This window comes from Astatotilapia calliptera, chromosome 9 (genome assembly GCF_964374335.1).
Source record: "Astatotilapia calliptera chromosome 9, fAstCal68.1, whole genome shotgun sequence".
Taxonomy (NCBI): Eukaryota; Metazoa; Chordata; class Actinopteri; order Cichliformes; family Cichlidae; genus Astatotilapia; species Astatotilapia calliptera.
The window spans coordinates 16056640-16073889 of record NC_137430.1 but is presented as its reverse complement, the minus strand read 5'-3'; the positions used below and the strand labels follow the sequence as shown (position 1 = coordinate 16073889).

The 17250-nt window shown below is 42.1% G+C and overlaps 1 protein-coding gene across 1 annotated transcript; it reads left to right on the top strand.

Annotated features, from left to right (window-relative positions):
• Window positions 1-2107: 2107 nt before the first annotated feature.
• On the top strand, window positions 2108-17176 carry bmi1a (BMI1 proto-oncogene, polycomb ring fingera). Its single transcript, XM_026180120.2, has 18 exons — window positions 2108-2333; window positions 3205-3316; window positions 4456-4519; window positions 4638-4672; window positions 5246-5306; window positions 5386-5442; window positions 5573-5626; window positions 6165-6220; window positions 7868-7907; window positions 11649-11784; window positions 12029-12125; window positions 12550-12605; window positions 13149-13196; window positions 13342-13450; window positions 14043-14082; window positions 14373-14471; window positions 14651-14731; window positions 16356-17176. Exons 1-18 carry the CDS (start codon window positions 2195-2197, stop codon window positions 16719-16721), a joined length of 1650 nt encoding a protein of 549 aa, XP_026035905.2. The 5' UTR covers window positions 2108-2194; the 3' UTR covers window positions 16722-17176.
• The last annotated feature ends 74 nt before the right edge of the window (window positions 17177-17250 follow it).

The window sequence follows — 17250 nt, the reverse complement described above, 5'->3', positions numbered from 1 at the left end:
CACAACCCGACCCGGAGCCAAAATGGACTTTGGACAAAGCGCGGAGTCAGAGGTCACTCCGATAGCTGCAGCGTGTGTGGCCGAGCAATAGACCGCAGTCCAGAGCATTCCTAGATAATGAACGGCAGGCAGACCACGGTCTCACTGAGAGGATGCGATGCTGTCTAAAATTAGCGTCGCAATTTATGCAACCACCGACAGACAACAATTGACAACTATAAATGGATTTGATATCTTTTTAATTACTGCAGGAAGTCATAAAATAAAAGTTTAAGCATCCGAGCTGCACAAAGATGGAACAGACAGCTCGAGGGGGCAAACTCCAAGTCAAGAAGAATAAAGAGTAGCCAATAAGAAGTCAAGTGCTCGCTGATTTTGTAGTTTCCATGTGCAAAAGTGAATTTCTTTTCTTTTCAGTTCGTGGCAGTTTTATACTTTTCACTGGATTCCAAGCCTGGACTGCGTTACGCACCGACTCCACATATTTAAGGCTCATAATGGAAATTTAAAAGTGACCTATTTACGGCTCACCTCATGACTGCCTCGAGGCTTGAGCGAGGAAGTTTCCGACACGCGCAAAAAAAGAAAGACGTCACATGTAATAAATACTAAACGCCCTGACCGAAATGCTTTGGCGAGCACCGGGGAGCAAATATGAGCTGTGTAGAGTAACTGCCCCAAAAAGAAATGCGTAATGCCAGCTCAAATGCGAAGTGGGTGAAGATGCCCGTCTCGAAGGCGTAAAAAAAACCCTCGTTTCATCTGTTTATCTGGATGTGTATATTAGATTTAGCATGAGAACCCAGCTGTGCAAATCAGATGGTTGCTTTAGATAACTGTATAGTTGTGCAAAAAAAAAAAAAAAAGATCCTGGAAACCGCTGAATGAGTAAACGAATAAAAGTATGCACCGTGATATATATAGCAATAATTAGTGCGCTAAATCTGATTTGATAATACAATGACAATATTACACAGTCCACACCTCAATAAGTCGCCCACGATCGCATCTGCTCATCCTGGTCCGTCCCGACCTCAGAGGGTGGAAGACCGTGGCATTGTGCTCGTTCTCAATTAATAGATTAGACACGATGTAGAAATATCAGAACTAATACAATACAGACAGAGTTGTGATGAAGAAGGAGTGGGGGTGTCTTCGCTCTGACGGCTGGACTGCATAGCATGCAAAGTCACACTGTAGCACAGCTGCACGAAGTGTTACAAGATGTTGATAATGTTGCTCATCATCTGACACGATCCACGTCTCTGCTATCTAAACTAGAAATGCTTAATCTCACCCCCACACCCTTATCTCCCTTACATGATCTATATCCTCCCTAGAACCAGCCTATTTATTTGTGTCCTCTATAATGGACATTTGTTTCTGGTCTAGATATAATTTTGAGTTATTTGAGCTACCCTACTAAGTCCTTTACTAAAGGGCATCCTGGGCTTTCCATTGATATCTCACGTGTTTGGGTGGCAGGAAATTACAAACAAGTTCAATAGGAAGCTTATTTTTTCTTCTTTTCTCGGGAGGATATGACCTAAAAATCTTTTTTTTTTAACCTGTGTTGCACTTCACCACAGACTCCCGCCCCGTACTTTGTGTATCTGGCTAAATAACTGAGCAATACTGACCGGCAGCAAGTCATAAACCCAATATCCCAGTGTCAGTGTAATCGCTGCTAAACGCTTGTGGATAATATTGCTCATAGAGAGGTATGTGTGAATACTTGGAGGTCTAGTGGTCTAGTTAATACCGGGGACAACTGTAACCCGGTAAATCCCACAGTCAGAAACCAGCTATGGGGATGATTACACTGGATATAGGGTACAAATCTAAATAAAACTGCGTGGCAAAGCGTTTAAACGTATCCGTGGTACCGACAATGGAAAAGCTTGGGGGTCGCAGATGTTATTATTTATTTATTTATTCTTTCGCTGTTCTGTATATCACTGATCCGACTGGAGGATAAAACAGCAGTGATGAATCGCACAATTAAACAACAAACCTAGATTAATACAATAAATGAATGAACGTCTTCTCGGAGATCCACAATACGCTGTAGTGTCTTCCCCATTCAGCAGCCCCGAGTCTGCCTCTCTCTCGCTATAACCTCCCACAGCCCTCTGCTTCTCCAGATCAGCTGATCCGTCACGTGGTCTGATGTCGTGGGTCTCCCTTTTGCAAAATGGAGTTGTCTGAGTCTGTGCAGAGAGGGCTACAGTCTTTAGCAGACCAGTCCGTCTTCGACCACGGCAGCTTCCAGGTGCTGGTGGACGTGTCTTTCCGGAGTCTGCTCTCCTCTCACGGCGACCCCACAGTCCTCGGTGAGCTGCTGCCTCTCCGCGCGCCGCTGCTTTTGTCTCCGCTGTTGCTTCCGGTTTCTCTCCGGGTGTGAGCGTGCGGCGGAGCTGCCTCGGTGTTTGCGGATTTTTACGGCTCTGCTGCGCGCTGCGAATTAACCCGATGGATCCCTGCGTTTATTTTAAGACATTTCACGAGTCCGAGTGGCCGCCTGCTGCCCATCAGCTGCTTTAAAGCGACCCGAGTCTTTTCGAGCTGCCTGCTTTGCATTCAGCAGCAGTCGCACAATCACACACGGCCACTCGGGATCCCTTTTGTCATTTAAACTGGCATCAAGTCCGCTCGGAGTATTAGAAAGACCACGATGGTCATTTTAGACTCTCTAATAGTCCGATCTGATCTCGGACACACATCCGATTGACGGCTGTAATCGCTCTCAGCAGACCGGCGAAGCGCCCTGCATGCTGATGCTGTTAATCGGCTCGAATTTGTCTTGTAAATATAAATGATGCAAAATGACAGCAGACTTTTGCTCGATGTAGGTTCTAGTTTCATCACAGCTGCTTCAGCTGTTTTCACAGGCCATGTGTCGTCTAACCTCTGCGGCACCCAATCCCATTTTTACTGCGGAATTATTTAGAAAGTGAAGTACTCACTAGACAAACAAACAAAGGACCCCCCACCCCCTCCACCCCACCCCAGGCTGATGCAGCACAGGGGATCCCATTCACATGCAAATTATCAATGATTTCCATTCTGCGCGTCAGTGTGGAGAAACCAAAGTATATGGACCCTGCATCAGACGTACACGAATTGGCTTCTCTGTTCCGCCCAGTAAGAATGTTGTAACAGCAGCATTCCTCATTCCGTCTTTCTGTTTTTTTGTCATTTCAGATCAGCCCGAGTTTAACCAGATAGACCAAATCCTGCTGAAGCAGAGCCACACAGCTGCCGTCACCTTCATACTGGAGGCGGTCAAACAAAACGCAGACCAGTCCACGATAAGGTACGAGACGGCACACAGAGCATTTACTGTCCACCCTGTGTGCAGGTGGTGGTTATAAATTGGACACAAACAACCTTATCTGTTGCCCGCATGAGAGTCTCCCTCCCATAACACACGTAACAGCCTGTCCTTATGATACAGATGGATCCTGTAGCCTACACTGCCTACACTTTCTTTTGTTTTCTTTGTGTGTGTGTGTGTGTGTGTGTGTGTGTGTGTGTGTGTGTGTGTGTGTGTGTGTGTGTGTGTGTGTGTGTGTGTGTGTGTGTGTGTGTCGCCTTGTTTGACCCTGACCTCAAACCTAACCCTTTCAAAGCGAAGCACCTGAAGTAGCGCGCTATTTACAAGCAGGTCATTTCATGACGTTGAGCCAAAACCGCGCTGTTTTCATGCCTCTAACAATATGCAAGGAGACAATACTTCCAGAATTCACCTCCAAGGGGACTTTAAGTGTGGTCTTTATGTATAATTACTGCAGAACAAAGCGACTCGGGGTTTTAGTAAAGCATCCGTTGAAGTTCTGAAGCTCGATGGGATGTTCTGTTCGTGTAGCAGGACTTATTATTCTCATCTTGAAGTAGGTATGAAGGAGCTTGCAAGCTGCCAGTGGAGCCATAATGTCTCCAGCAAATTAGTGCTGTAGTTACGCTGTTATACTTGGATCTGTGGTATTATTTATACATCTCACGAATTTCTCATATGTAGCATTTTTTCCTTTGTTTTGTGTATTTTTTTCAGCTGAAGATTTTTTTTCCCACTTGATCCAAGTGGTGTTGGATATTCAAGGTGTAGAGGATGAACTGTACGCATGTCCCGAACAAGCAAGCGTTAGTTTAAAGCTGCAAACGCTTTAGATTTCTATTATATTATTATATTATTATTACTGTTATTATTAATAATATTTTACTCATTGCTTCTCCGCAGTCTTAACTGCAAGAAAGTCGGTTTTCAAAGTCTGCTCACAGAACCTGTGCAACAAGCTGAATTAAACTAATTGTTCCTTGGAATTGGATGACGAAAGGAATGCATGCAATTCTGCTATCTCCATATGAATTCCCTGCTGCTTTATGTAAAGCTGTCTAAGTGGACTTCCTTTCTGGGAACCAGCTGCGTTTTAAAGTATTGTCTTCTCCGTTCAGTTCCAGCCTTGAAGAGCTCACATTCAGCGCAGACAGAACAGAAATATTCTACAGCGCATACCAGGTAGCCTATATTCCAAACTAGGACGCATTTATTTCATCCTTTTTTTTCTTTTGTTTTTTTGCCAGACTTGCCAGCAGCTAATTGGTGCTTTTTTGTTTTGTTTTGTTTTGTTTTGCAGAAACATAAAAAAGATTTGGAGCGTCTTTTAGCAAGGTAAGGCATCGCTGCGTGGTTCGAGCTGGCAGTGCTTAAGAGATTTGTGGGGCTCATGTTATTTTAAGGTGTTTGCTTCGCTCTCTGGGGATGCCATCACAGCCTACTATTGCCTAGGCTTTGTTTGTTTATTTATTATTTATTAATTACTTAATTGTTTTGGTAAAACTCGAGTCGCAAATTTGCACAATTATTAACCGAATGATTTGACACGTTGAAAACTGGATATTCGAGGTCTGGAACGGATGTGCTAACGTGGGAGGAAGAGGAGGCGAGTTGTTGTTCTAGTCAGTATTTAAGCTTCTCCGCGCCAAGATTAACTGACTTGTAAATGTGGATTTATGACGTGCTAACAAACAGCTTTTTGTAGAAGAGCCATATATGCAAACGGTTTAACTGCAGAAAACCACCTGATGCGTAAAACCCCTGTGACGCACGGCAACTTTAAGAGTTTTTAAGAGTTTTTTAGGAGTTTTGGTCATATCATTAATTCTCTGCCTCCTCGCCGAATGAATGGGCAATATTTTCTACAGAAGCAAAGATGACTCAGTCTCTCCTTTCTTTTTCTTATAGCATAGGAAGGGGTCTACCTCACATTACCGACGCTTCGTGGCGCCTGGAGTACCACATGAAGGTGAGATCGCGAGACTAATTTCTGTCTGTTAGCGGTATATCATTTGTTGTGTGTTTCTAAAATGTTGCTTCTCCCACAGAACGGGCAGGTGGATAAAGTCAACGATTCTTTCTATTTGATATCACTGAACACTGAGGTAACAGCCGCAGCTTTACTCTTCTACTTTCCAGCATTTATATAAAGTCTGGTATATTTCAATGGGTAACAGGACGCTTATGTTTGCTCCTTCTTTCTTCCTTCCTTTATTTATTATTATTATTTTTTAGAATGAAGGATCCTCAGAGGACATCAACTTTACTTGCACAGTGGAGCAGCTCCAGGTAGAGGAAAACTCTTGGGGTGGATAATTGTCTCGCAATTGCGTCGTACCTGTGCCATTACGCACTACAGTCACATTTATTAGCAGTCCTAAACAATCTAACCACGGAACGTATTGCTCTGTGGTAGCTCTCCTTATCGAAAGGGGTGTGGATCTTTCAGGAAAAAAGTCAACGTGGGAAATTGTAATATTATGTCCATGCGGTAGCTATTTTTTTCTTCACGGATTCTGATTTTGATTGAGACAGAATCGCTACGATCCATCCTTTACTGCAGCTCACTTTAACAGAAAATAATGAACAGACTTGAAAAAGGTTAAAAATGTTTTGTAATCATCGTGGAAACATCAGCAGTGCCTTTTATAAAATCAGAGACCTGCTGATATCAGCGGCTCTGGAATGATTGGATGAATGCAAGCCGTCAGTCATCTTCAGTCTAATCAGCCTGAATCTAAAGTCGGAAATTAGTCTAACCATTGTGCATAAATAATATATCTTTTTATATAAATGGATAAATGTTGATCGGTGTCTGCCTTTTCAGGATTTGGTGGGGAAGTTGAAAGACGCCGCCAAGACTATGGAGAAAGCCAGTCAGATGTGAAGCTTGTGTCCACTTTCGTCCCCTTTATACCTGCCACTGATGTGTCACGTGTGTTATCAACCCAACAAATGTATTTGAAAGAAAAATAAAATAAATAAAATCGTCTTTGTTCTTTGACTGATTTCAGGATTTTGGTGTGTTACACGTCTTCCAAAAACTTCCCCTTTAGGACTGGAGAAAAATATTTTATTAAAAGATTAATTTGAACGTGTGTACAGTAAAGAAATTACACCCTCGCGTTGTTTAAACAGCTTGTGTAGGATTTCTGACATAGCTGCACGACAGCGGTGTCTTTTTTTCTTTCTTTCTCTCGAAGTATTTGTTACCACAAGAGTTTCAGCCCAGCCTTTCTTGAGATCTCTATTTTTAAAAGGCTATTATCAGAGATCTACGGCTTTCTCGCGTCATGAGAATTTTAGTCCATTCACTAAAAAACAAAACAAACAAACAAAAATAAAGCTCCTCGAGCTTTTTTGCGTCCACCTCAGCTTGAAAAGTTCAAAGCTCCTCAGCTGAAGCAGCACGGCGGCTCGGATTCCGTAAACATCCGAGATGCCATCGTTTTCAGCGGAGGGTTAAGGCTCCAATTCATCAAGTGTGGAAGTTTATTCTTCTTCTTTTCTGCACAGCATGTCAGGACAGACTGTGACAAAGGTTTGACACCAGGGCCATTTGTCATATTGGCGTATTTTCCACCAAGTGCGTGGGATCTTCAAAGCAATGAGCTGGATAGCTTAAGAAGACAGCCACTTGGTACCTCAATAGACTTTGATGCGTTTGATGGTCAAAACGACACGAAGTTGTGAGAGCGCGTGTGCTGCTGCTGTTATTTTTGACATCAGAGAGAGGGCACACCGAGAGCCTACTTTCTACATCTGCCTGCTCCAACCATTGTGCCCTTCTCTTTCTTTCTTTTCTTTTCTTTTAAATTTTGGATACCCATCAGGACATATTGAGCCTCATCGTGCTGAAAAGCGACCCAAGCTGCATGGATGTGCACCGTGTGTTATTTTAAATCATGCGTCACACTTAAAAAAAAAAGACCAGAATAGACCGACAGTAATTTGTGAGCGCCCTTAAGCAGCTTCTCGGTGTCGTTTCAGGTCGAGAAAAAGGCACAAACCGCTAAAATAAAGATATATTTGTTAAAAACGCGCCCATCGCGTGTAAATCAGCCTTTTTTTCCTTCACGTCTTTGCTACTTTGCACATAAGTAGATCAGTAGAAACAGCATACACCGACAGTAATTTCTAGGCACCCTTAAGCAACCAGACCACGTGACCAGAGCGGGGCGGTCGAACTACAAGCCATTTTGGGGACGGTGTCAGTTTCCACGGAGCACACACACACACTGCTGCGTTTTACTGGGGGGCGAAGCGGATATTTTGGAGGCAAAGTTATCGGTGCCGAAGTGGGAAGCTTTCCGAACCGGAGCCGAAGGACCGGGATCTCTTGGAAGGCGTCTGTCGGACACGCACACGCCGCGCAATCGCCGAGGAAACGGGGAGTTTTTATTCGCACATCTGAAATGCGCTCCAGTCCGCCGTGCGCTCTCCGCCACTGACAGCGTCTGCAGCCTGCTTCAAGATGGCGGCTCTACTCCTATTCATTTTCTGCTGATCGCCTCCCAACTTTCATTGTCTACTCGCCTCGGTGCCCACCGATTCCCGGCCGAACCTTCAGGTACGTCTCCTTCGATATCGTCTCTAACTAACGGGGCGAAAGGGCGAGGTTTGGGCTTTGTGTCTTTGTGTTTTCCCCCCGCTACGTCCAGCGGTGGATGTGGAGCTTTCAACGGTGGCTGCAGCGATCACCGACGTGGAGCTCCGTGTGTGGGTCTGCGCACCACTTTTTTCCCCCAGCAAAAGATGTTCCCCGCTCGACTATAAGCGCCAATTAAGGGTCGGGCACATTCGCTCCTGCTTCTCCTATCGTTCAGTTACGCGTCCGTATAAGTTGGTCACGGTTCGGGTTTGCATTGCGTCGTTGGGATTTATGTAAAGTGGGAGACCCGAGGCGAACCAGGCTGTGTTGGCTGCGATGCGAGGAGCAGCAAGTGCTTCAAACGGTCCCCCTGCGTTTGTGTTTCCACGTAGAGTCTTCATTTTATAGAGTTTGGATCTTTGGGGTGATGGGAATTGGGTGGCAGGTTGGTTTTCGGTGAACGTGACCGGATGTTGGATTTATTAACTTAACTTGGATCGCTCCCGTGAACGTGCCAGGGAGGCAAACCGTTTCCACCGAGCATAAATGTTTCATGACGGCTGCTTTGTAAACACTGGATTGTCGTTAAACGCGTATACGGACTACAACTGGCTGTTTACGTTTTGGTGTGTGCTTGTCCTGAGTGGGAAGGATGGTTATTAAATTTAAATTTAAAGAAGAAATTAAGAAGGGAGAGAGAGAAAAAAAATTGGCGACTACAAAGGAGTGGCTGTGCCTCTCCAGGCAGTCTGAAGCTCTGGTAATTCCACTTAAATTCACATGAGCTGTAGCCAACACAGACTGTTTGTTTGACAATTAAAAGCTCATTATGGATCGCAATAATTCCCACCTTTATACGGTCTGTGTGTTGGCGCACACTGTAGCTCCCAGTCTGGTGATGGGCGCAAGCTAGTGTTTCCTCTGTAGAGAGCGAGGGGGGGTAAAAAATTATCATTTTACCCATGAACGCTGGTGTAGACCTTGTGTGCACTTATAATGGGTTAAATGAATCTATCCCCCCGAAACACACACTCCACCACCACCCGCTTGGTTTTTGCAGGTTGACAGGCTCACATGTGTGTGAATAGGAGCGATCATGTAGCCCAGCAGACTGGATGGAGTACATCCACTGAGTAGGGAGGCATTTACACGGAATAAACGTAATTCCTTTGATACGTTTTAGTCCTGTGGTCAGTTCTAATCAGGAGCTATTTAAGCCACGGTTTTCTAAATGAACTCACAGCGGCTGATGTGTTTCTTCTCCTTCTTTTCTTTTTGCCATCCCAGTTTTTTTTAATTGGGTTATTTCCAGCTGCTGTTGATCTACATGTAAGAGGTGAACGCTTTACAAGAGGAACTGGTCTCGTCTGGGAATAAATTAGGTTAGCACGGCTTTTACGGGTCACTACAGAAACCGATGGAAATCTCCAATTTAATGTGTCTTGTTTGAAAGAATTTAAGATGTACTAGTTGTGGAGAAATAATTGATGGCCTGCTGTCAGCACCAGCTACAGCTTAAGCCAAATTATCAGTAAAAAAATAAAATAAAATAGAGGAAAGCCCGTGTTGTGCACAAACCTCTGCATTCAGCGTATTCCCAACTGAATCCAGACTGTATTGTTTGATTTTTGGCCATTCAGCAATATTCGTTCCCAAAGCGTATTAACTTTATTTTGGATTTCTTGGCTGACCTGACTTGAAGTCTTATAAAGTGAGCAGGCAGGTCACACACACACACACACACACACACACACACACACACACACACACACACACACACACACACACACACACACACACACACACACACACACACACACCCTGGCAGAGGGGAAAGCAGTTGTCCAAACACCAGCCAATCGATTAATGGCGCAACAGGCTCCCTGCATATATGTAGGCATTATCCATCATTATCCGTGTGTGAGGCATCCTTTGAACCGATTTGCTGTCCAAACTTGCCCGCAGTGGTCTGTTCACAGGCGGCCAAGGAGAGGTCGGTTGAAGCATTGAAAAGCAGCCGGGACTCGGGCATGGTGCCGACTGTGGCTCCATAAAGTAACAGTGTGGGTTCCGAGCTGGGCAGGCTGGCTCTCATCCAGCGTTTAAAGAGGGCTCACCCGCTCATATTCACTCTTTACCCCGGATAGACTTTTAATGATTGCATTAAATTAAAAAAAAAAAATGACAGCACCCAGCCGCGATAATCTTTACAAGTCCAACTTTAAAAAACAAAAAAGTGCGCCAGACTGGTCATCTTTTTCGAGACCAATTTGCCCACCGGATCGTAACTACCGGATAAAAATCTGAAGACCGGGATCCTTTGGCATCTGGTGACTTTACTCTACCGCCCTCGCTTTTTTGTTGAAATGCACTCGAGCACAGAGTGTAGCCTACATTCGACATTCGTGTTTGATACATGGACTGTGCGGTGCTTGAACTGGAAATGGCGCAGAATAAATGGTTTGTAATGACCCAGCGTGCGCCTCAACTTCGGCGCAGTCGCTGGCGTCTGGCCATATTGGTGCTGCGCGGTGTTGATGAAAAAAGCGCAAAGCGAATCAAAATAAAGCTGAAATCTCTCTCTCTCTCTCTCCCGGTCGGACTCGTACGCTCCTCTGTGTCTGGCTCACAGATACATAAAGCTCGTGTAAACACCTCGGGGTGGGCTTCATTCGCCCCCGTTAGAAGGAAACCCCGCAGCCCGTTGAACCGATACATGCTTCTTTTTTTCCTCCACAAAATGGCAGCCGTGCTGTCGGCAGCCTGGCAGCCCAGCGGCTGTGTGTGTGCACGGAGGGACTCGGAGACTCTGTCCTTCCTCGTTCCCACTCTGCACACGGGCACGGCTCGCCGTGTTGTTTTTGTTTAGACATCCTGTCGTTCTGGTCACTGGCGAAGAGCCATGTGGGCTAAAAAAGCAAACGGGGTTGCCATAGAAACGCTCAGGTTTCCCCGTGGCTTGTGTGGCACACCTGACGCAGTGAGTGGGTGCCTCATATTACCCACCCCCCCTGCGCGCGCGCGCACCCACACACACACACACACACACACACACACACACACACACACACACACACACACACACACGCAGAAACAAACACTTTCACCCAGTCACCCCGGTGCGCCCGTGTGGATGATATTAGCCCACTATTATTGGCAAAATTCGCCAAACCACACAGAACATGGCAACCCAGTAAGGGGGTTACCCATTTAACTAAAGGTTTCGGTGCTGGCTGGGTCTGATTTATTTAATTTTTCACATTGTCTCGCATAGGTTTTCGTTTTTACCCCCACATTTGCGCTCTTGGTTTAAACCGTTTTCGATTTCGCTTAGAGTTTAAACCATCCATGTTTTTAAAAGTGCGCGCAAATCTGAAGTTGCGGGAGGTCAATATTCCCGTGCCGTGCCTCAGATTTGGTTCCTCAAAGCTCGACCGCTGCTGCCCCTACTATGTCATTAAAGATGCTGAGCTAAGGCGAAGGAAAGTGGGGAGCGCACGGCTCCATCGATCTCAGCGGAAGTGATTGATTTATGATTATTCGCCGCTGCCTGTAAATCTGCCAACGAACGTCTTTCCCTCTGGTTATTTCTGGATCGGCATAAAGGTTGATGTTGCTTTATCACAGTCCAAGCAAACAGCAGTCTCGTCCAAATGCCCCGCCGTGCGTTGACAAACCTCTGCGTGCTTTTGTTTTGACCTGTCCTCCTTCTGCGTGCAGGGATTGTTGTTCCTTCCTCCCAACATGCATCGGACGACCAGGATAAAGATTACCGAGCTCAACCCTCACCTCATGTGCGTTCTGTGTGGAGGATACTTCATAGATGCAACCACCATCATCGAATGTCTTCATTCATGTGAGCAAAACTCGTCTAATTTCATTTCATTTAATTTTTTTATGGGTCAAAATCAGTTCATATCACCCGAAGCTGCTAAATGTGAGATATGTTGGATTAAATTTAAACATTCCCAGTCTTCTTTTTTTCAGTGCTGCAAAATGTATTTCTTGCTCTTGCTCTCTTTTAAACTCAATTTGGCTCCTCAGGAAATGCTTTCAGATCTCATCAGACATTAACAGTTTTTTTTTCATCTGTTTTGCAGTTTGCAAGATGTGCATTGTGCGCTATCTGGAAACCAGCAAATACTGTCCCATCTGTGATGTACAAGTGCACAAAACCAAGCCACTGCTCAACATTAGGTGAGAACTGTGCTTACCATGCTCTCTGCATTTTGCTCAGCTGCCCCCGTTGTTATTGTTACCTTTTTCAGGGCCCATATAAATTTGGTTCTAAAAGTTTAGTGACGCCCGATGGCTTGAATTTAACCCCTTAAATATGATTTTTCTGTTCTTTTTAAACAGTGTAGAACGTATATTTTCTGCCTTTGCAATCTTAAGCGAATACATTACTTGTTTTCGGTTTCCTTCCCTTTGTGGGTTCCCCACTAAACAGCTGAATCAGCCTCTGATTTAAACATTCAGACATGAGAAACACATGTAGGCGTGTAGGCGACATGACACGTTTGAGGTTTTCCACAGCGATGAATACTGGTCTTATTTTTTCAGACAAGAATTGGTTTTAAATACTTGACTGAAGTTTCTTTTCCTCTCTCTCTCTCTTTAGGTCTGACAAAACTTTACAGGACATTGTGTACAAACTGGTCCCCGGCCTCTTCAAAAGTAAGAGTCGCATTTTTACTGTTCAGTCTGACTTTTGCACGTAAATTTGTCTCTGCAAGTATATTAAAATAAGAATAAATGAACATTACCGATGAGGGTATATGTAATGGCATTTGGATATGGTGTGTATGTTGTGTAGTGGAAAGCTTTGCATTGAAAAACTTGAAGTTTCAGCTTGACAGTTAATTATTTGTTGTAAAGTGCAGAGGTGTGTTGAATTGGGATGACGCTGAGTGTTATGGTCATCAAATCTGTCTGCTTTTCTTGCTGCAAGGTTCAAGCAAAACAGTTTTCAGGGTCATGTCTCATATCACCCATCTGTAAGACAGAAATGTTGGAGAATCAAATCATTATTTCCATGAATTCTCACATCGATGCCACAGTTTTAATCTAGCTTTTCTTGTGTTTCGACAAATATTTATTCCTGGAAGTCACAATATTAAGGGGCGCTGAGAACTCTGGCACATGGTTTCTGAAATAAGGTAATAGTGGGAAGTGAAAGTGAATGGATTGGTAATAACACGCCTTTCTGAATGTCTTCAGATGAGATGAAGAGGAGAAGAGACTTTTACGCAGAGCACCCCGTAGATGGTGAGTCAGAAAGAAAATGTTCTTTTCTTTCTTTCTTTTTTTTTCTTTTGGCGAAATATTTTCCACATCAGAGAGTCTGCTGTGCTGTAAACGCAACATATAAACCCACCCTCACATCCAGCCGTGCATGTGTGTGTTTCTATAGCGTCTAATGGAACAAATGAAGATCGTGGAGAGGTAGCAGATGAGGACAAGAGAATTATTACAGACGATGAGATCATCAGCCTCTCTATTGAGTTCTTTGATCAAAGCAGGTACGCTTATATTAAAAATACATGGAAATGGAAAATAGTTGTTCCTAAAAGACTACAAAATCTAATATTTATAGAGGTTTCTCGTTAGTAGATACAGCTGTTATGATACGCTTACAGATATTGCTCCACTATAGCCGATATTATCAGTCTGCTCTAGAATCATCAAAACTAGCTTAACTGACGCTGGTACCATGTTTTATAGATCAAAATACGACATGTCCTACCCACAGTGTGATGTAATGAACAGAAATAGGATCATGCGTATAATATGACAGATTTTGGTTTTTGTATTCAAATGCCTTTTAATTAATTATTTTTTAATGGTGTGTAAATTTTAGCTGCCTTTGCAGTCATTATAAAATAATATTCAAGACTTTATTAATAAGTTTATTCTAATGTCTGGAATTTGCCAAAATACTTGACTACAGTAATACTTCACAAAAAAGTACTGCATGAAACATAGTATGTTTAAAAAGAATTTTTTTCAAATCTTTCAAAATTTGAATTCTGTTGCTAACTCTGTGTGATTTAGTTTTAGAGTTATACATACGCTGGAAAGTTACTCATGTTTTTCCTGTTTTTTGGCGCACAGACTGGGAGGAGCAGTGGAGGACAAGCAGTCAAAAGATCAGGTATCGCACGTTGACTTAGCCACATTTTTGTTTCCGTCATTTTTTTTCATCTTTGCTAACACTTTAGGATTAAAACAGCCTTAGAATAAGGGATAATCAAACATGTGTGGAGACAAACAATTATAATTATGTTCTCTCCAGTGGTAAAGGGCTACATTGTTTTTGCTGCTTTTAAGGTGGACCAGCCTGTGTGTAGATTCTAGTCATTGTGTATGAATGTTTTATTCCACACGTATGTATATACATATGTATTTTTATTTATTTTTTGTTATAATGTGTTTTATCTGCAGGTGGCTAACAAGAGGTACTTGCAGTGTCCAGCAGCCATGACAGTTATGCATCTGAGAAAGTTTCTGCGCAGCAAAATGGACATCCCAAACACCTACCAGGTCTGTTTAGTTTAATTATTTATTTATTTTCAGAGATACTTACTATAAATGTATCACAAAAAACTGAGAGATATCTTATTTACATATTTAATGATTTCCTCTTACAAAAGGTTATTGTGAAAAACAAAAACAATAAAAAATAAATAAATAAACCCATTCTTTTTTTTTTTCCTCTTAAGGTTGAAGTCATGTATGAAGATGAACCTCTGAAAGATTACTACACGCTAATGGATATAGCATATATCTATACTTGGAGAAGGGTAAGAAATATTTTTGCACATTTTTAGAAAGCTAAGGTTTTTTTTGTTTTGTTTTTTATCTCAAGATGTGATTAATACACTGCAATTATTGAGTTGTAATTGCAGTGTATTAATTTTTATTGATACACTGCAGTATATTAATAATATTTTCTTTGTTAAATAAAACCATCTCCCTCGGTGTCAGTTAATGTATTTAATCACAATTTATTTTTAAAAATACATTTAATATCAACAAAATTAGGTACTTTTAAAATTTCACCTTGAGACATAAATAGAATAGATACTTACGTTTTGATTGCTGAGCTTTTAAAATATTATTTTATCATTGCGTTGAAGTTTTTGTATATTGTTATATATAGGTTTTTATCGCTTTGTTGTAGCTGGTGTTGTATAGTGTGCGGTCAGTTAAATATAGATATTTTTCTGCTTGTTTATTTTAGTCTTCAAAAACACAAAATCTCCAAATGGGGAAGCTGTTCGAGAAAGAGGGTTTTTGTTCATACATGTTGTTAAAGATGCCAAAATTTAAATAAATAATAATAAAAAAAAAACATATTTTCAATATTAAAAACGTTCAAAATTTACGATCAGTTTCCGTTTAAGATTTTAGTCAAATGAACACATACATAACCATGGACATGGCTATATTCGAATTTGTATGGTATCATGTTTTTGTACTCAACCTGAAATAATATGTACTTTGAACATTATTAAATTTTATGTTGCCCCTGTATATATATATATATATATATATATATATATATATATATATATATATATATATATATATATATATATACATATATATATATATATATATATATACATATATATATATATATATATATATATATATATATATATACATATTATATATATATATATATATATATATATATATATATATATATATATATATATATATATATATATATATATATATATATATATATATATATGTATATATATATATGTGTATATATATATATATATATATATATATATGTGTGTGTGTGTGTGTGCGTGCGTGCGTGTGTGTGTATCAGGGACATTCTGCAATTAGTTATGGTTTTCTATCATGTGTATGCAAAAAGGGGGGAGGGGCAACAAAGGGCACAAGATCTTTATGCCATATGTGGCCTCTGAAACCAACCGCTTTAGATGTATCTGGGTTACTGAGTTGAAAGTAGCAAGTTTATAACAAAACTTGCTACTTTCTGGTCTGGTTATCAAACTGAATGTACGCCAGGACATGACTGGATCTTGATCTCTATAGAGTAGTGATTAAAAATGGAAATTTGGGGTTAAAAAGTAAATGACCCCCACATATCTTTCCAAGTTTTTTTTTTTTTTGCAAATAAATGAATCAATTCCGTAAAAAAATAAAAAGCAAGTTTAAAAAGTTGTAGAAGAAACCCATTAATAAATTAGTTTTTACGACTTTTTTTACGAATAAAATAGGTTAGATGACCCCACTTGGTCACTTCAGGGTTAGTTGAGTAACTAATTAAATAAAAAAAATAATAATAATAAAAAAAAACTGAATAAAGTTCCTAAAAATGGCGCCAACCCCATTTACAGTTTAAGTTTTAATGTTTTAATAACTTCTTCTCCTCTTCCGCAGAACGGCCCGCTGCCGCTGAAGTACCGAGTCCGACCCAACTGTAAGAAGATGAAGGTGAGCCACGCGCAGCAGGAAGGTCAGAACAGCGCGAGCAGATCCGGGCAGGAGAGCGACTCTGCCAGCGACAAAGCCGGAAGTCCAGCCGGGGCTCCGTCCACGTCCTCGTCTCTGCCGAGCCCCGGCACGCCTGCGCAGTCCCCGCACCCGCACGGCAACAGCAACAACAACAGCAGCGGCTGCACAGTCAACGGGACTCCCACCGCCACAGCCCCGAGCCCTAGCCGACCCTTCACCCAGTTCTGCGGCGGCAACGGCGGGAAACCCCGAAAGGTTTCTCTGAACGGCTCGTCGACCTCATCCGGATGACGCGGGGCTCCAAGCAGTGCCGGACCAGACCAGCCAACGCCAGACACCCGCTCAGCTAATACTGTTTTCATGCCAACGTAGTTACATTGTGTAGACAATGTGCTCTCTCTCTCTCTCTCTCTCTCTCTCTCTCGCTCTCTCTCTCCATTTGTTGTTCTCAATATTATGGCGTCATCTGTAAGTTTAAACGTAGTGGAATCGGAGACATTTCAAAATAAAATAAAAAAAGAAAGAAAGAAGAAAGGAAAAGCGGCGTGGGAATTTTAAAAAGAAAACGAGATGTCGAGGGTGGAGGAGGAGGGGAAAAGGAAGTTTGGAAGGATGGAGAAGGACAAACATGTACTTTTTTTTGAAAGAAAAAGCTGCATCTTTATTTTCCTGAAGTGACTGAAGGTGACTCTTCTGTTCCTGTTTTCACGTCTTTCAAATTAAAAGTGTTTATCATGATTACTTCATGTGCGTGTGGGGTGGAAACTTTAAACATGCATGCTCATGGTAGCGCCACTTTCCTTATTTTATTTTTTTATTT

Coding starts and splice junctions, on each gene's coding strand:
- bmi1a (XM_026180120.2), top strand. CDS start 2,195: ATGGAGTTGTCTGAGTCTGTGCAGAGAGGGCTACAGTCTTTAGCAGAC. Junction 6,221..7,867: donor ATGGAGAAAGCCAGTCAGAT/GTGAAGCTTGTG, acceptor CTTTCATTGTCT/ACTCGCCTCGGTGCCCACCG. Junction 14,472..14,650: donor ACATCCCAAACACCTACCAG/GTCTGTTTAGTT, acceptor TTTCCTCTTAAG/GTTGAAGTCATGTATGAAGA.